Below are 19,825 nucleotides of genomic sequence, written 5' to 3'. Positions count from 1 at the left end.
TGATCATCCACCTTTCCTGGCCAGGGAGGGAATTTTGGGAATGCTGAGGACAAAACCAGCCCACTGGTTCTGGATTGGATCCAGGGCTGATCCAGTATCCCTCTTTCCTGACCAGGGACAGAATTTTGGGAATGCTGAGAACCAGCACAATCCAGGATCTGGTTCTGGTTTGGATCCAGAGCTTCACCTGATCATCCACCTTTCCTGGCCAGGGATGGAATTTTGGGAATCCTGAGGACAGACAAAATTCAGCCTCTGGTTCTGGATGGGATCCAGAATATCCTCCTTTCCCGGTTAGTTTGGAATTTTGAGAATGCCAAGGACCAGGATTTTCTGCTTTTCCCTCCTGGAATTCAACAGGAATGACTCTCGGGCTCAGCATGAGTTTTGAACCATGTTTTATTATATGTTTAGTGTTTTCTCTATACAAAAAAACCAGTCTTTTCTCTTTTTTTATAGTGATTCAAAAAAAAAAAAAAAAGAAGATATCTGAGTAGTTTGGCCTTCTCTCATCTCTCATGCAGTTGGTTTAGAAGTCCTTAAATTAAACCCTTTTTTTTTTTCCCCTTCTAGTCCATAAATCTCGCTGGAAACTGAATTTTTACAGCCTCAGCTTTACGTTTCTCACTGGAACAGGTGGGGTTAACGCAAAGGTGGTGAATTCTTCTTCTTCTTCTTTGTTTTTATTTTTTTGCTTTAAAAAAAAGGCAAATGAATACACAGGATATTTGAGACCAGCCGGGAGCATGGACAGAGAGGACGGACAGATCACGAGATATTTATAAATTAAATTAGAACAAAACAGTCCCGGTACTTTCTGTCTGATGTGAGAGGGAGGAACAGACATTTAAAATGATATTTTGGAGGGAGGACTCTGTTCTGGGGGTCTGACGTGGGATTTTGGGGATCTGATGTGGGATTTTGGAGTTGACATGGAATTTTGGGGGTCCAGCATGGAATTTTGGGTTGTTGACAAAATTTTGGAGGGTTGGCATGGAATTTGGAGGGTGGACATAGAATTTTGGGGGTTGACATGGAATTTTGGGAGTCTGCCATGGGATTTTGAGGGTTGGCATGGAATTTTGGGGTATTGACATGGAATTTTGGGGGTTGACACAGGATTTTTGGAGTCGACATGAAATTTTGAGGGGTTGACATGGAAGTTTGGGGGTCTGACAGAATTTTGGGGGGTTAACACAGAATTTTGGGGGCTTAACACAGACTTTTGGGGACTTGACATAGAATTTGTGTGTCTGACAGAATTTTGGAGGTTTGACATGGAATTTGAAGGTTTGACATGGAGTTTTGGAGGTCTACATAGAGTTTTGGGGTTCGACATAAATTTCAGGGTTTGACGTGGAATTTGGGGGCTGACACAGAATTTTGGGGGTCCGACATGGGGTTTAGACAGCATTGAACCACCAAACCCTGATGTGAGGACACGGAGACACAGGCGAAGGGCGCTACTGATGCCGTGGGTGGCGTTGTGAGGACCAGAAAAGCGTCGTTATTCTCGTTAATAAAACAGCTTTTAGTGCAAGAAATAGGAGGTTTCTCTTTTTTTTTTTTGTCCTTTTTTTTTGTCTTTTTTTTTTTTTTTTTTTTTTTTTTCCTTGATAAGGTTTTTTTATTGCTTAACTGAAATCTTGGTTGCTGCAGGAAAGCCTGGGCCGAGGAGGTGACGTCGCAGGTGGCACTCGCGGCTCTGCTGGAGATGAGGAGAGGGTTTGGGATGTGCCAGGGTGGGTGGTGGCATTGGGATGTGCCAGGAGAAGGTGGTGGCACGGCCAAAGCGAGCGCTGTGGTGGCCCCGGGTGACACTGCCCAGCTCTGCCCTTCTCCCTCCTGGATTGTTGGTGACACCTGGATTTGGGATCTGTCACCTCCAGGAAGGCAATGCTGGCAGCAGGGACAGCGCGTCCTGTTGGGTTGGGTTTCTCCAAGCAGGATTTCGGGGTTTGGATGGAAATTCCAGCTTTTTCCCGCTGGTTTTGTGCCTCCAGTTGCGGTGTCACCTCAGGGAGAATGGGAGCAGCCTCCGGATCAGGGAAGCACAGCGATGTCCTCGTATCCCGAATTCCTGGTGTTCCTGTCAGCTGTCCCAGGGCTGGGTGCCAGGGAGGTCCCTGGAACTGAGATGGAGCCTGGATTCGTCTCCAGGACATGGATGTGGAGTTGGCTTGGAATGTTGTAGGAACAGGACAAATTTACATATTTGGGGCTGAGCTCGGCTCCTGAGACTGCTGGAATTTGAGGTTTGGTGCTGGAATTTGGGATCTGACTCTGGAATCTGGGGTGTGGTGCTGGAATTTGGGGTGTGGCGCTGGAGTTTTGGGTCTGGCCCTTCCCTTTTTATTTCTGAATGAGAAGTTGGCTCCTAATTCAAACCCTTGATGAAGAAAGGGTTCTTTCTTCTGGAGAGCTGGAAGTGTTCCCTGTCCCAGAGAGGTTGTGCAGATCCCAGGAGGGGATCATGGTCCCTGTGATGGGAATGGGAGCATCCCTGCTAGCCCTGCGGGCCACCACAGGAATCAGGACAGGAGGTGACCGGGATGTCCCCTCTGGAGAGGGGATGGAGCAGCAGAGCAGATCCCAGGGAATCAGGATCAGGGTGGGGAAGATCCCTCAGCACCACAAATCCTTGTGTGGGTTATCCATCCATCCATCCATCCATCCATCCATCCATCCATCCATCCATCCATCCATCCATCATCCATCCATCCATCATCCATCCATCCATGGATCCATCCATCCATCCATATCCATCCATCCATCCATCCATGGATCCACCCAAACCATCCATCCTGATCCATCCATCCATCATCCGTCCATCATCCATCCATCCATCCATCCATCCATCCAATCCATGCATCCATCCATCCATCCATCCATCCATCCATCCATATCCATCCATCCATCATCATCCATCCATCCATCCATCCATCCATCCATCCATCCATCCATCCATCCATCCATCCAGATCCATCCATCCGTCATCATCCATCATGCATCCATCCATCCATCCATCCATCCATCCATCCATCCATCCATACCATCCATCATCCATCCAATCCATCCATCCGTCCATGCATCCATCCATCCATCCATCCATCCATCCATCCATCCATCCATCCATCCATCCATCCATCCATCCATCCATCCATCCATCCATCCATCCATCATCCATCCATCCATCCATCCATCCCTCATCCATCCATCCATCCATCCATCCATCCATCCATCCATCCATCCATCCATCCATCCATCCATCCATCCATCTCCTGCTCCAAGGATGCTCCCAGGACACAGTGTGGGTTCATCCCAGCCCTGTCTGGGTTTTTGGGATCTGTGGGGTCACCCTGTGAGCGCTGTGGAAGGTTTGGGCTCAGGGCTTTTCTCCCTGTGCAAACCTTGAATTTTACTCAAAGGAGTAAGAGATGAGAAGCTCAGGATGAGTTTTTAGCCTGAATTGTCTTTGGGCTCCAAAACTCCAGGGGGGAAATTTTGAAGAAATGTCAGAATTTTAGCTAAACCTTAGAAACGTTGAGTAACTTTTACACCGAGCTGAGACAGGGCCGTGAGTAATTTACACTGAGTTGTTTGTGCACCTCTGCATCTCCTCCCACTTCTCATTACTCAAAGTAACCTGGGGAATTTTATGAGGAAATTTGGGATAAGGTTGGGTAGAGTCCAGCTCCTTCCCATCCCTTTTTCCAAGGGGGTGCTGAGAGATTTCCTCAGGGATGGGGTGTTTCAGAAATACGGGTTTTCATGGAAATGGCACATCATGGATTCCCAACACGGACCCACTTCCAGCAATCCTGGCCTGATTTCCAGAGGTTTGGAGGAGTTTTGCGGTCCCTGTCAGCAGCAAGGACTGGGAGTGATGGGAAGATCCCAGATCCAGAGGCTGGATTTATTTCTCATTCCCAGTGATGCTTGGGCAGGGACTCATCCAAACTCAGCTGGGAGTTGGGAATGGTTTGGGAATGGGATTGTCCCCATCCCAGGGGCAATGTCACCTTTGGGAATGGGATTGTCCCCATCCCAGGGGCTGTGTCACCTTTGGGAATGGGGTTGTCCCATCCCAGGGGCAATGTCACCTTTGGGAATGGGATTGTCCCCATCCCAGGGGCTGTGTCACCTTTGGGAATGGGATTGTCCCATCCCAGGGGCGGTGTCGCCTTTGGGAATGGGGTTGTCCCCATCCCAGGGGCGGTGTCGCCTTTGGAAATGGGATTGTCCCCATCCCAGGGGCGGTGTCACCTTTGGGAATGGGATTGTCCCCATCCCAGGGGCTGTGTCACCTTTGGGAATGGGGTTGTCCCCATCCCAGGGGCGGTGTCACCTTTGGGAATGGGATTGTCCCATCCCAGGGGCGGTGTCACCTTTGGGAATGGGGTTGTCCCCATCCCAGGGGCAATGTCACTTTGGGAGGGTTGTCCCCATCCAGGGGCATGCACCTTTGGGAATGGGGATTGTCCCCATTCCCAGGGGCTGTGTCACCCTTTGGGAATGGGATTGTCCCCATCCCAGGGGCGGTGTCACCTTTGGGAATGGGATTGTCCCATCCCAGGGGCAATGTCACCTTTGGGAATGGGATTGTCCCATCCCAGGGGCAATGTCACCTTTGGGAATGGGATTGTCCCATCCCAGGGGCATGTCACCTTTGAGATTGGGTTGTCCCCATCCCAGGGGCAATGTCACCTTTGGGAATGGGGTTGTCCCATCCCAGGGGCGGTGTCACCTTTGGGAATGGGATTGTCCCCATCCCAGGGGCGGTGTCACCTTTGGGAATGGGATTGTCCCCATCCCAGGGGCGGTGTCACCTTTGGGAATGGGGTTGTCCCCATCCCAGGGCTGGTGTCACCTTTGCCCTGGGGGGTGTTTGCCTAAAAGCTGGATGGAATTCTGGGAGTCACAGGACTGGGATTGGGGCGTGGCTGTGTCCACACTGAGGGTCACAACGGGGCTGTCCCTGCCAGGGGACACGGCTGGAGGGTCCTGGCAGGGGGTGACACATGAGGGACATCCCTGGGACAGCTCCCCCAGCTCTGTGAGGGGGCTCTGCCTCTTGACCCTGACCTAAACCCTGGAATTCCTTTGCTGTTGGTTTCATGGAACAATTTGGGTGGGAAGGGACCTTTCAAGGTCACCAAATCCAACCCCACGAGCTCCATCTTCACCCCACGTTTGACCTATCAGAGAAGACGACCAAGATCAATGATAATTATTATTTTAAGGAAGGCATTTGCATTGGATTAATTTGCATCCATCTCTCCTGTCGGCCCGCTCTGGGCTCTTCCAGGGATCCATCGGGATGTGGCAAAGTCCCTCTCCACAATCCATAGCAGTGGGAGTATCCCTGTCACTGACGTGTCTCCAGAGCAGAAAGAATAACTGCACGAATCCCGTTGCATCCCATCCAAAAAAACCCTCCATCCTCCTCAGAAAAAACAAAAACAAAACAAAAACCAAAAAAAACCAAAAGGAAAATCCATCTTTTCCGAAGGAAACCCAGCCTCTCTCTTTCTCTTCGCAAAGGTACCTTTGGTTTCAAAAGTGCAGGAAGTGGGAGGATTCACGGGGACGCAGTCCATCAGGAATCCCTGCCTTCTACCCTGATCCGTGCTGGGAGAGCTGGGAACGCTCCCAGACATCCCATTCCTACTGCTCAGGTGGATCCGAGGCCGTCGGGGCGTGGAAGCGGAGCGGGAAGAGCATCCTTGGAGTGACTCCCCGGCGAGTCCCAAGCTGTGTAAGGCATGTGAGGAGCGCTCAGGGGGGGTCTCTGAAATCCTGGGAGTCTCCAGGCGGGATGGGGGTCCCACGGTGGCTTGGCTGAGTGCTGGAGGGGGGAAAGGCCACTGTCAGAAAGGAGGAAGGGGTTTGGTGGGAAAAACAGCGTCCGTCCAGCTCATCCGGTGCCTGTGGAGGTGTGGGTTCCGATCTGGTGTTCCTTCCTCGTTTTGTAGCCCTGAATCCTTGAGGGAATCCTCCACCTGATCCCAGGGGTTTTTCTCATCCTCAGCAGCTCGCTTGGATTATTTTTTCATTCATCATTCTGCTCTCCTCGTCCTATTCCGATCCCGCTCCTGCTTCCAGGCCCTCTTTGCTACATTGGATTTATGGAGTTGCCTTGGAAAGAAAGCAGGCGTGGGGTGGGGGGCGGCTCCCCCCGAAATCCCTACGAAGCAAATTTAAACCCAAAAAGGCTTTTCTGCAGTGCTGTCGCCCCGGGGAGAGGCTCCTCCCTGTCCTTCCACAAATCCCAAAAGTTCCTCCACAACCTCTTCTCCTCCCGGGGTGCTCCGGAGCTCAGTGGGAACGGGGGACGAGCTCCCTGTGGGTTTTCCCAGCCTCAGCAAGGACAAATCCCGGTGCTGAGGGAGGTGGTGGGGACCTGCTCTTCCCTGCATAGGTTTTTTTTCAGGAAGGAGGGTTTTTGGGAGAGGTTATGGGCAAGGTGCTGCCGTGAGGATGGACAGCTCAATAATCTGGTGTTTTCACCCCAAAATCCACCCCTCTCCTCCTTCCATGCCTTTGCTCTGCCCAGGCCCCTTTCACCAATCTTCCCTCCCCAAAATTCTTTGATTTCTTTCCCCCTTCCCCTCTGATCCAGAACCTTCTTGGAAAAATAAAACCCAAAAAGTTGGAGCTCCCTCCTAAAAGAACAAAAAAAAAGCCTCGGGAAGCCGAGCCCAACTCGGGGCCCTTCTGGACTGGCCCTGATGCAGCCCCAAAACTGGGGAACAACCCCAAAACTGGGGAACAACCTCAAAACTGGGGAAAAACCTCAAAACTGGGAAGCAACCCCAAAATGAGGAGCAATCCCCAACCGGGAAGCAACTCCAAAACCAAGGAGCAGCCCCAAACTGGCGGAGCAACCCCAAAATGGGGGAGCAACCCCAAAGCTGGGGAGCACCCCAAAAGTGGGGAGTAATCCCAAACTGGGGAGCAGCTCGAGCATCTCCTCCCCTCCAGCTGCTCCAGCTCCAGCCCCGATTCCCACTCCGGCTCCCGCCCCGCGCGTCCTTTGCCGTTGGCTCGTTTGCTAAGGATAAATGGCATTGGCGGCCACCTGGGCTGCCTAGTTGGTTGGAATACTTTTCTTTTTTTTTTTTTCCCTTTGTGGTTTTTTTTTTTTGTATTTTTTTGCTATTTTTAATTTTTTTCTCTATTTTTTTTTTTGTTTTGTTTTGTTTTGTGTTTTTCAGTCCTCGCTCGATTCCCTTTCCTGTCGGCGGCGGCGGCGGCTGCCGGCGGAACCCCCGCCCGCTCCGAACCCCTCGGGCTCTGGGTGTTTTTTTCCCGGCTTTTTTTTTTTTTTTTTTTTGCTATGCCAAGGAATAAATGGCATTGACGGGGGACGTGGCCTCGGAGCTCTCGTTGCCCTCGGTCTCCTCTTTGTCCTTCTTGACCGTGTACTGGCCGATGAAGGAGCCGTCCTCGTTGAACTGGCCCTCGCCCCCTTCGCCGTAGTCCACCAAGCTGTCGTCGCTCTCCTGCTGCTTTATCGTCCCGTCCAGCGAGGTCTGGCTGTTGGGAAGAGGTTTGTTGTCTTCATCGCTGGCAGCAGAAGACAGACAGACACGGCAAGGGTTGAGAAACGGGGCTGAGAACCTTCCCCCGAGGGATGGAGGTCCTAAATCGATCCGCAGCGGGAATGCGGCTCGGTAGAGCCCTAAATATTGGGGGCACATCTGGGTGTTGGGGGGTGTGGGAGGTGGAGGTGGTTGGGATCTCTGAACACCCAATTTTGTGATTTTTCAGCTCAAAAATTGTATTTCATAACCTCACTTTCCTCGTCCTCAATTTCTTAAACCTCGATTTCCTCATCTCGATTCCTTTCCCTCAGTTCCTTAACCATCATTTCTAAATCTAAATTTCGCAACCTCAATTTCTTAACCTTAATTTCTTAACCTTGCTTTCTTACTCTCAATTTTTTTACTCTCAAATCCTTACTCTCAATTTCTTTCCCTCGGTTTCTTAACTTTAATTTCTTACTCTCAATTCCTTTCCCTCAGTTCCTTAACCATCATTTCTAAATCTAAATTTTGCAACCTCAATTTCTTAACCTTAATTTCTTAACCTTGCTTTCTTACTCTCAAATTTTTTTACTCTCAAATTCTTACTCTCAATTTCTTTCCCTCGGTTTCTTAACTTTAATTTCTTACTCTCAATTTCTTACTCTCGGTTTCTAAATCTCAAGTTTTTAACCCCAATTCATTGATCTCAGTTTCTCGCTCTCAGTTTCTAAATCTCAGTTTCTAAATCTCATGTTTTTCACCTCAATTTCTTACCCTATGTTTCTTTACTTCAATACTCCACCCAAAACTTGGATCAACGGGTCTGGATGAATATCAGGAATATTTTTCCCTTGGATTCTTTTTCTCTCAGGGTTTTAGCCCCCCTTGGTTGAGTGGTTTATTCCCAGATTTTCTTGAAAAAACACAGTTTTTTCTTGGAAAAAACCACATTTTTTTCTTGAAAACATAGTTTTTCCTTGAAAAAATGCAGTTTTTGTCTTGGAAACCACAGTTTTTCCTTGGAAAAACCACGCGCAATGGGGAGCATTGCGACGGGACACTTTTAGGATGCCAAGTTTTGTGCAGCTTCCAAAACTCTTGGGAATTTCCCTTTCCCAGTTTATTTCCAGGCATTTTTCCTTGCTCAATCTGGGTTTTCTCCTTTTCACTAAAAGCCAGGTTACTTAAAAATAAAGATTTTGACCCAAGAGGGAAAAAAATCACTTTAAAGAATTCCTTTTAACCAAAATCTAACCAGGGAAAAGCTGGTTATTTTTTTTGGGAAGGATGAGAGTGGATTGCTCTAAATTGATATAAAAATTAATTTTTATATCAACAATTCCTTAGTTCGTGCAAATTCTGTCATATTCCTGAAGATACCCATGAAATATTTGTCCTCCCACCACCATTCCTGTCTTTTTCCAGTTATTCCTTTATGCTTGGGATCTGCCAGTCTTGCTCCACTCCATTCCTTTATTTTCCTTAAAATTGGTGAAAATTTTGGGATTTTTGGTTTGGTTTTTTTTTTTTTTTTCGCTTTTCTTGGGCTCTTGAACAGGGCAAGGCATTAATTTTCCCTCATTTCATGGGATTATTCTCCCTCATTCCATGGGATTCATCAGCTCCCTGAAGTGGAAGAGGAATTTGGGATCCCACCGCGCCTTTCCTTGGATTGGCGCTTTGGGAATCCCACGATAACAAAACCCCAATATTTGAGACTTCCTATTAACTTGGCATCACAATGAAAAAAAAAATTAATTTGTTAGCTCTGGAAGCAGAATTTTTTTTGGGGGAAAAAGGGAGGAATAATTCAGTGAGGAAGAAGGACTGGTTAGAAAGCCCCAAAAACGCGGAGAGCGGCAAAACGCAGATCTTCGATTCCCAACACCCCTTCCCAAACTTTGGGGGGCAGCTCAAGCTCAAATCCGGAGCTGGATCATCCCTAACTGAGGGGTTGCAGCACCAAATTCCCACTGGGAACGCATTCCCAGAGAATTCCTGCTGGTTTTACCTCTCTCCAGGACCGTTTATCCCGTTAGTGCGTTAAGGGGGAGCAGCGGTTTTCCATCAGTTTTCCATCAGCTCCTGATGGGATCTAACCCTGTTAAAATGGATTTCTGGGAGTGCAGCTGGACCAGGTGTTAGTGCCCAGATGGGAATCACGTGGGAAATGCTCTCCTGAATCCCATAAATCATCGGGAAGAAGGGGAGGCTGGAGCCGGAGGGAGGATTTTCAGGACTAAGAGTGGGAAGTTGGACAGGATCCAGCGGCTCTGGCTCGTGTCCCTTGTCCCCATTCCCTGGGATGCACTTTTTCTTGGAAAACAATAGTTTTTCCTTGAAAAAAACACAATTTTCCCTTGAAAATCCAGTTTTCCCTTGAAAATCTACAGTTTTTTCCTTGAAAAATCCCACGTGCATTCCCAACTTCAATCCTGCTCCACCAGGAGGGATCGGCAGCTGGAGCTGGGGGGCCTGGCTGGATTTGGGGGTACACCCAGCCCATGGAGCAATTCCAAGCAGGATCTGAGTCTCCAGAAGCCCCAATGGCAGCAGGAATTAGTGGGATCTTGTTTAATGTGTTAGGCAGGGATTTGGGAACAGGGACACGGGGAATTTTTGGCCGTGAAGAAATCAGTGGGAGGAAGGAAGGAAGGAAGGAAAATAAAATTCCCAAAAAAAGCGGAATGTGCCGGACTTCTGGCAGCACGAGGTCCTACCTTTCAAGAGACCTTCACGGTCCATGTGGATAGACCAGGTGAAAAGGAGGAGAAGGAATGGGAATAAAACAGAGAGAAGCAGAAAGAGCCTGATCAGAGAGAGAAATGAGGAGGTTCTGCATTCACAGGGGCAGTGCTACGACCCAAAAAATAAAATAAAAAAAAAAAAAACGGGAATTGTCGCCTCGTTATACCAAATGGAGCCGGGAGAGCCGTTCCAGGTGGGATCAGCCTCCTTGGAAGCCATCCCAGCATGGAAAGGGCCATCCAAGAAGGGCTGGGTGGTGTCCAGGGGACAGTGGTGGCTCTGGGGAGCCGCCTGCAGCAGGACAGGGGTGGCTGAATTCACCCCAGAGTCCTGCTGGGATTCCTTGGAATGGCCCTATGGATAAACCTGAACCTTCCCGGAGCTTTTCCAGAGCTTTCCTCCCTCACGAGGCTCCTGGGACAGTTCTGTGCCTGCTGAGATGTCCCCTCCTCAATAGCACTGCCTGCACTGTGTCACATTTGCCCTTTTCCTGGAAATCCTGACCGGGAATCCGGACCCTAAATCCCCTTTCCTGGCATCCAGGAGTTTCCAGCAGCCTCCCCAGGGGCAGCACAGAACATTTGGTATAATGAGGCACCGGTGCTGGCATGGAACGTTGCCCATGGATAATGGTCCTGGCCTGGGAAGGAGCTTCCCTGCTTGGGAACACCATTATCCCGGGATTGGAGCAGGATGTGGCGGGATCTGGGGATGAGGAGCACGGAGAGTGGCATGCACAGGGCGCTGGGGACGTGAGGGTGACGAGGGCACAGCAGCCATGCCATGGGGAGGAGGGGGCGGGAGCCGGGATGGGCTCAGTTCCCGCCCTTCCCTGAAATCCTGAATGCTGCCCCTCCCGGAGCCCGGCCCCGCAACCAGCCCCGAGTTCCACCAGCCAACAGCTCCAGCCTCCGGCTTCACCTTCCCTCCTGCCTCCCACAGGGAAACCTCCTGGAATTCTCCCAGCAATCCTGGTGTTCCTCAGGAGGAGGGGGAAAAGTTGGTGAGTTTATGGGTTTTAGGATTTTTTTTTTGGTTGTTCATATTAGATTGGGTTTTTTCCCCCCATTATTTAGTCCATAAAACTCCATGGACTCCATCCCAGGGTCTTATTGTCCTTTTACTGTCCTTCCACTGACTCCTGCCGTTCTCCTGGAATTCTCCCAGCAATCCTGGTGTTCCTCAGGAGGAGGGGGAAATGTTGGTGAGTTTATGGGTTTTAGGATTTTTTGTTGGTTGTTCATATTAGATTGGGTTTTTTCCCCCCCATTATTTAGTCCATAAAACTCCATGGACTCCACCCCAGGGTCTTATATGTCCTTTTACTGTTCTTCCTCTGACTCCTGCCGTTCTCCTGGAATTCTCCCAGCAATCCTGGTGTTCCTCAGGAGGAGGGGGAAAAGTTGGTGAGTTTATGGGTTTTAGGATTTTTTTTTTGGTTGTTCATATTAGATTGGGTTTTTCCCCCCCCATTATTTAGTCCATAAAACTCCATGGACTCCATCCCAGGGTCTTATTGTCCTTTTACTGTCCTTCCACTGACTCCTGCCGTTCTCCTGGAATTTCTCCCAGCAATCCTGGTGTTCCTCAGGAGGAGGGGGAAAAGTTGGTGAGTTTATGGTTTAGGATTTTTTTTGGTTGTTCATATTAGATTGGGTTTTTTCCCCCCCATTATTTATCCCATAAAACTCCATGGACTCCATCCAGGGTCTTATTGTCCTTTTACTGTTCTTCCTCTGATTCCTGCCGTTCCTGGAATTCCCAATCCTGTGTCCTCAGGAGGAGGGGAGAAGTTGGTGAGTTTATGGTTTAGGATTTTTTTTTTGGTTGTTCATATTAGATTGGGTTTTTCCCCCCCCATTATTTAGTCCATAAAACTCCATGGACTCCATCCCAGGGTCTTACTGTCCTTCCACTGACTCCTGCCGTTCCCTTGGAAATTTCGGGAATGGGGTTGTCCGTAAAAGTCAGAGCTCCGGCTGAGCAGAAGGATGAAGGATTCACCCCAATCCTTCCCCATGCCCTTGGATGGTGCCAGGGGATTTCTGCCAGCCATTCCAAGAGTTTGGATTCCCTTCAGAGCAGGAAGGTGCCTGGTCATGGATTTGCCTCAGGAATGGTGGATGGGGCCAGGAGGGGATGTCTGGATCTCCTTCTGTGGGCTCTGGAGAAACAGAGCCAGGAAATCCAGGAGTGCTGCCCCAGAAGCTTGGCCTGGGGGAATCCCTGTGGGAATCCCTGTGGGAATCCCTGTGGGAATCCTGTGGGAATCCCTGTGGAAATGGAGATTCAGGCTTCCCACAAACCACTCCACAAATTTGGGCAGCACAAGGTTCCCTATCCTGACTGGAATCACCGTTTGGGGCCAGGCTGTGTCCTGGTGTGCCCCATAAAATCCTGCCTTGGGAAGGGATGGGTCTGACCCCAAAACCCACAGCAGGACCAGGCTGGGCTCGTTCCTCCTCTGCTGTTTTCCCTGTCCCAGCCTGGAATCCAAAGGGAGCATCCCAAAAATTCCCAGGTGGAATTTTTGGCCACCCCTGGAAGCGCTGAGCAGCAGGGAGCAGAGGAAAGTGTCGGCCCTGGGTGTTGTTTAGGATGTTAAGGAATGTCAGCCTTTCCCTACAACATCCTGCTTGTATTCCTTGTTTTTTGGGAGTGTGGGGAGCTTCCTGGAATCCTCTGGAATAAAAAAATCCCTCTGAAATGGAGTTTCTGTGCCTCTGATGAAATTAATATGATCCCTGGTTCTGTTTCTGATTCATTTATTTCCCTTAAATCCTCTAGCAGAATCCATTCTTACTCCATCCCTTCCTGAATCCCAAACCCGTTCTTCCCATGCTGGGAATAACACGGGATTCAATCAACCCTGGTTTAAACATGGAGGAAAAATTCCCTGCTGGGTTTTGTCTCCAGCTCAGGTGGGAAAAGGAATTTTAATTCTTTAAGGAATCTGAATTAAAATATCCTAAATCCCATCGGCTGCTGGGTGAGCCCTGACAGCAGGACCTGCTCCTGGGGGATCAGGGAGAGCTGGGAATGCTTGGGAAGCTCCTGTCCCTTTCTGACACATCCCAGGAATTTTCCTGGAGGGAAAAAGGCTCTGCTGCTCTTCAGGGGTGACATTTGCGTGCAAAGAGCGGGATGGAGCCGGGGCAGGTTCCAGCTGAATCCCTGCTGGAGCCCTCAGGGGTTTTTGTGGGATTTTATGGGGCTGGAGCACAGGCAGACCCCAAATCATTCTCCTTTCCTGCTTCCAGGGCTGATCCCTACAGAGATTTGGACATTTCTCCTGGATATTCCGTTGTGGGAAGGACAGGGGCTGAGCTGTGGGGTGAGACTGCAGAAATACCCTCAGGCTGCTACAAAATTTGGGGTTTTGGGGGGTTTTACCTGCCAGGAGTTCTCTTAAGGTTTTTCTGCTCCCGGTGGGAGCTGATCCCAGAATCTCAGCTCTGCCCAGCCTGACCCCAATGGAATTTTGGGCATTTCTCCCATGGATCCTCCTTAGGGTGCTTCAGAAATGCCCTCAGGCTGCTACAGACTCCGGCTTTTTGGGGTGATTTTTGGGATTTTGTGTGTCAGAAGTTCCGCTAAGGTTGGTTTTCTGCTGCTGGGAGCTGTCCAAGGTCTCTGATTCCACAATCCCAGGAAGAGGAGGTGGAACCCCACAACCTGGCGGCTCCTGGAGCCGTTTCCTTCGGGAATTACAGCGGGAAGGCGGCAGGAGGAGGAAAGGGGGGGGGACAGGGATCGTTCCGGGGGGGATTCGTGGCACCACAGGGTGGGGGAGGGGGCTGTGATGGCGGGGGAGGGGCTGATGGGGGGGTCGGACATTCCATGGGGTCCTACCTGTAGTCGAAGGATCCGTCCTCCACGTTCTTGTCCTCGGGATTGAGGTGCTCGTCCTTGTTGTCCCGCACTGCGAAGGAACAGAAACCCCTCCCCAGTTAAACCAGTAAGGATTGAAGGGTTTGGGAATGGGGAGGAGATGGGAAAGGGTCCTGGGGGTGTCCCTGAGGAGGAGGAGCTTGGAGAGGTGAAAACTGCACCAGGAAGAGTTTGGAAAGGGTTACAAAGGGGCTACAAAGGGTTTGCAAAGGGTTTGTAAAGTGGAAACGGTCTGCAAAGGGTTTGTGAGGGGTTTACAAGGGTTACAAAGGGATTGCCCTCACCTGGATATTTCCCAGGACTGGTTGATCCCCAAGATTCCCAGATTTATTTAAATTTTGGGAATGGCCATTCCCACCTCTCACCTGGATATTTCCCACCACTGGATGATCCCCAAGATTCCCAGATTTATTTAAATTTTGGGAATGGCCATTCCCACCTCTCACCTGGATATTTCCCACCACTGGATGATCCCCAAGATTCCCAGATTTATTTAAATTTTGGGAATGGCCATTCCCACCTCTCACCTGGATATTTCCCAGGACTGGATGATCCCCAAGATTCCCAGATTTGTTTAAATTTTGGGAATGGCCATTCCCACCTCTCACCTGGATATTTCCCAGGACTGGATGATCCCCAAGATTCCCAGATTTGTTTAAATTTTGGGAATGGCCGTTCCCACCTCTCACCTGGACATTTCCCAGGACTGGATGATCCCCAAGATTCCCAGATTTGTTTAAATTTTGGGAATGGCCATTCCCACCTCTCACCTGGATATTTCCCACGACTGGATGATCCCCAAGATTCCCAGATTTGTTTAAATTTTGAGAATGGCCATTCCCACCTCTCACCTGGATATTTCCCAGGACTGGATGTTTCCCCAAGATTCCCAGATTTGTTTAAATTTTGGGAATGGCCATTCCCACCTCTCACCTGGATATTTCCCAGGACTGGATGATCCCCAAGGATCCTGGATCTGTTTAACCCTTGGGAATGGCCATTCCCACCTCTCACCTGGACATTCACCACTGGATTATGCCACGCCTGTTTAAGTTTTGGGATTTCCCATTCTCACTCTCACCTGGATGTTCTCCACCACTTGGACATTTCCCAAGGATCTTGGACCTTGGAGATGACTGTTCCAAGGTCTCACCTGGATATTCCCCACCACTGGCTTCACCCTCAGAATCCTGGACCTGCTGAAAACTTGGGAATGGCCATTCCCACTTCTCATCTGGATATTCCCCACGGCAGGATGATGCCACACTCATTTACAATTTGGGATTTCCCATTCCCACCTCTCACCTGGATATTCCTCACCACTGGACCATCCCCAGCAATCCCAGACTGATTGAAATCCTGGGAATGGCCATTCCCATCCTCACCTGGATATTCCCCACCGCAGGATGATGCCACACTCATTTACAATTTGGGATTTCCCATTCCCACATCTCACCTGGATATTCCCCACCACTGGCTTCACCCTCAGAATCCTGGACCTGCTGAAACCTTGGGAATGGCCATTCCCACTTCTCATCTGGATATTCCCCACGGCAGGATGATGCCACACTCATTTACAATTTGGGATTTCCCATTCCCACCTCTCACCTGGATATTCCTCACCACTGGACCATCCCCAGCAATCCCAGACTGATTGAAATCCTGGGAATGGCCATTCCCACTTCTCATCTGGATATTCCCCACCGCAGGATGATGCCACACTCATTTACAATTTGGGATTTCCCATTCCCACCTCTCACCTGGATATTCCCCACCACTGGCTTCACCCTCAGAATCCTGGACCTGCTGAAACCTTGGGAATGGCCATTCCCACTTCTCATCTGGATATTCCCCACCACAGGATGATGCCACACTCATTTACAATTTGGGATTTCCCATTCCCACCTCTCACCTGGATATTCCTCACCACTGGACGATCCCCAGCAATCCCAGACTGATTGAAATCCTGGGAATGGCCATTCCCATCCTCACCTGGATACTTCCCGCCGCGGCTCCTCTTGATGAAGCAGACGATGAGGAGGATGAGCACCAGGAGGGCGATGGCGCACATGAGGCCGATGAACCAGCCCTGCGTGGCGATGTCCACCTGGTTCTTGGTGTAGGCTGCGGAAAAAGGGGGAAAATATTCCTAAGGAATGGAGCCAACCATGCAGGGAATGGAGGAAGAGGAATTCAGGGTGCTGGTTCAGGAATTTTCTTTGGTTTGGGTGTGTCTGGGTATGCGGTTGAGGTTGTAGCGCAGGGATTTGTGGTTTTTTGGTGTTTTTTTGATGTTTTTTTTTTTATTGGTGAATTTTTGGTGGGTTTTTGTGAGAACTTTTGGTGTTCTCTTGGTGATTTTTCAGTGGGTTTTTGAGGTGTTTTCTTGGTGTTTCTTTGGGGTTTTTTTGTGGAATTTTTTGTGGTTTTTTGGTGTTTTTTCACAATGTTTTGTTTGGTTTTGGTGTTTTATTGGTATTTTTGATTTTTTTTCTGTGTTTTTTTGAGTTTTGGGCTTTTTTTCTTGGGGTTTTGGTATCTTTTTGGTGATGTTTTTTCATGGTTTTTTTTTTCCTTTTTTGGTGGAAAATAAAATCAATTTTATCAGGAACGACAAACAGCGAAAGGGCCCAACAGAAAGGAAAACCTGGGAAAAGGGAATTGCAAAAAAAGACGAAAGAAGCTGGGGAATGAGTTTGATGGAATTTGCTGCATCTGAAAACCACCCTGGGCGCAGGAAGATCCAAGAGGAACATTCCCAAGTCCTGCTGCCCAAGGATTTTGGGCAGCACCGCTGGATCAGGGAATTGCTGAGTTCTGAGGGTTCATTGGAAGCCTTGAACTGGGATGAACAGGGATGAACAAGGATGAACTGGGATAGACTGGGATGAACTGGTGTCCATGCTGAGGTGGCTCTTCTGCCACCACCACCCAGCTCCTGCTGCCTCTGGTGGCGACCGAAGCTCTCAGGGCTGGTGGAAGCCCCCCAAGATTTGGGATCAAGTGGGAATTCCTTGGAATGCCAACAGGAATGCCACGGATCCAACCCTGGTCTCCAGGGATTTTGGGCAGCACCGCTGGATCAGGGAATTGCTGAGCCCAGAGGGTTCATTGGAAGCCTTGAGCTGGGATGAACTGGGATGAACTGGAGCATAGAGCACGTGATAGCTCCAAGTGTTTCCTCCTGGAGCAAATTCCCACTTCCAGTGCCTTCCCAAGGCTGGTAGAGGATTAATTCCAAGCCTGTTCCCATCCTCCAGCTCCCGTGTCCTCCCTGCCATTCCCCGACTCCCGGCTCGCAGCTCTCCCACGCGGTCAGACAGACAAATCCATGGCCTAAAAATAGCTCCAAGGCTGCCTTTTCCAGCCTCTCCTTGGAATTCAGCGAGGCAGAGGAGAAAATAACCTTCAGCAGGGCGGAGGGGCTGGGTTTATCCAAGCTGAGGGAAAACCGAGGCGTTCCTGGTGGGAGTGTGGGAGAGCCAGGGTGATTGGGATGAGGTTGGGAATGAGGAGATGCCGAAAATCCTGAAAATCTGGCGAGGAAAAAGAGGGATAAAGAAAGCAGGGAGCAGCCCTCCCTTAATGTGTTCAGAGAGAAAGGATGTTGGAAGTGAGGCAGCGAAGAGAAAAAATGGGTTGGATTGGCAAAAATTCCAAACCCATAAAATTTCAGGGACCAAACTGTGCTTGTTCCATTGGAAGTGAGCCCACAAGAAGGAGTGCTTTCCTCAGGATGAAATGCAGGGAATTGCAGGTGATCCATGACAAGGAAATTCAGATTAAAGAGGAGAATGACACAAAAGGGAATCTCTGGTCAAGAAGTGATGCTGAACCCGGAATGTTTTGTGGATTTTGGGCAGCACCGAGAGGGGAAGGAGCTGCCTGATGGTTCCTCTGGCTCCAACACTGCCAAATCCCACATTTCCTCAATCCCAGCCTGAATTCCAGAATCCTCAAGGATGTGCGTTTAGATGGAGAGAATGAGCTGATGACAAATGGATTCAATAATCCGAGTGCTGGGGAAGGGAAAGGGAAGGAAGCTTTGCTGGAAAGCTTGGAGATGGAAAAATTCCATGAATGGCGATGGGATGGGATTTTTCCAGGGAGAAGCAAGGAGGTCTTCAAAATGTGAAATTCCAGAGAAGCCTGAGAGGTGGGGCGGGGGTTGGAGCTGGGTTTGGAAAGGAGGGAGGATTTTAAACCCCGAGTTCCCAGGAGATCTCTGGGGGCATAAAAAGGGAGGATAAATCCATCCTTCCTAAAAAAGGGAGGATAAATCCACCCTTCCCAAAAAAAGGGCGATAAATCCATCCTTCCCAAAAAAGGAGGATAAATCCACCCTTCCCAAAAAAGGGGATAAATCCACTCTTCCTAAAAAAGGGAGGATAAATCCACCCTTCCCTAAAAAAGGGGGGATAAATCCATCCTTCCTAAAAAAGGGGGATAAATCCACCCTTCCCAAAAAAGGAGGATAAATCCACCCTTCCCAAAAAAGCAACACTTGAGGACCAAATCAAAGTCCCTGCAAAGGTGGATTTGGAGTAAACGAGGGACTGTCAGGAGGGAAGGTTTGAAGCCCGTGGCTGTCCCAGGGGATTTTGTGATTTGCTTTAAGGTGAGGCCAACCTCGAGGGAAAATGGAAAGCAGCTGCAGGATATGACATGTCCTGATTGGAATTGCAGCTGCAGAGCCTTTTTTAAAAAATAATTAATGATAATTTGGTGGCAGAATATTCGTTAGCTCAGAGTCATCATTGACGTGCCAGGAGCAGAGCTCAGCTCCACTGAGTTCTTTTCTTGGATTGCAAAAGAGAACTTTGGGTGTGAAAAGTCCCCTCTCGCTCCAGCCCTGTGTGATCCCATTCCCAGAATCTCAGGATCACTGAGGGTGGAAAATCCCTGTGGGATCATCGAGTCCCAGCTGTGCCCGATCCCCACCCTGAGCACTCAGTGCCACCTCCAGGGATGGGCGCTCCAAACCCCCCTGGGCAGCCCCTTCCAGCCCTTTCCATGAGGAAATTCCTGCTGCTGTCCAACCTGAGCCTCCCCAGCCCAGCCTGAGGCCGTTCCCTCTCCTCCTGTCCCTGTTCCCTGGGATGAGATCCCAAATCCCCCCCGGCTGTGCCCTCCTGGCAGGGAGTTGTGCAGAGCCAGAAATTCCCCCTGAGCCTCCTTTGCTCCGGGCTGAGCCCCTGCCCAGCTCCCTCAGGACCCTCCAAACCCTTCCCAGCTCCCTCAGGACCCTCCAAACCCTTCCCAGCTCCCTCAGGACCCTCCAAACCCTTCCCAGCTCCCTCAGGATTCTCCAAACCCTTCCCAGCTCCCTCGGGACTTTCCAAACCCTTCCCAGCTCCCTCAGGACCCTCCAAACCCTTCCCAGCTCCCTCAACTCCTCCAAACCCTCTCTCAGGACCCTCCAAACCCTTCCCAGCTCCCTCAGGACTCTCCAAACCCTTCCCAGCTCCCTCAAACCCTTCCCAGCTCCCTCAGGATTCTCTAAACCCTTTCCCAGCTCCATTCCCTTCCCTGGACACTCTTCCCAGTGTTTGGACAAGCTAAGAAACCCATTTATTTATTTATTTATTTAAAATTTAGCAACCTTCCTTCTCTACTCCGCTATTTTTGTCATTTCCAAGTGCCCTTTGCTCCTGGGA

At 49.9% G+C, this 19,825-nt stretch overlaps 1 protein-coding gene across 23 annotated transcripts in view; it reads right to left on the bottom strand.

Moving 5' to 3' along the window:
* Window positions 1-3,076: 3,076 nt before the first annotated feature.
* NFASC (neurofascin) overlaps window positions 3,077-19,825 on the bottom strand; it is a 108,313-nt gene continuing 91,564 nt past the window's right edge. For 16 of the 23 annotated variants that reach the window (XR_010442819.1, XR_010442829.1, XR_010442831.1 and 13 more), the window contains 5 exons: window positions 16,161-16,292; window positions 14,130-14,199; window positions 4,748-7,569; window positions 4,507-4,588; window positions 3,077-4,428 (listed from right to left, as the gene is read on the bottom strand). Coding sequence is in view for 2 of the 23 variants with exons in the window: in XM_064732911.1 (XP_064588981.1) it covers window positions 7,338-7,569; window positions 14,130-14,199; window positions 16,161-16,292 (434 nt within the window). In the remaining 21 variants the exon portion in view is untranslated. Of the gene's footprint in view, window positions 4,429-4,506; window positions 4,589-4,680; window positions 7,570-10,230; window positions 10,262-14,129; window positions 14,200-16,160; window positions 16,293-19,825 lie in introns of those variants that run through there. The other 7 variants (XR_010442822.1, XR_010442823.1, XR_010442820.1 and 4 more) reach the window with 7 other exon arrangements.

The sequence above is a fragment of the Zonotrichia leucophrys genome, chromosome 26 (assembly GCF_028769735.1).
Source record: "Zonotrichia leucophrys gambelii isolate GWCS_2022_RI chromosome 26, RI_Zleu_2.0, whole genome shotgun sequence".
Lineage (NCBI taxonomy): Eukaryota > Metazoa > Chordata > Aves > Passeriformes > Passerellidae > Zonotrichia > Zonotrichia leucophrys.
This window is presented reverse-complemented; position numbering and strand designations above follow the sequence as displayed.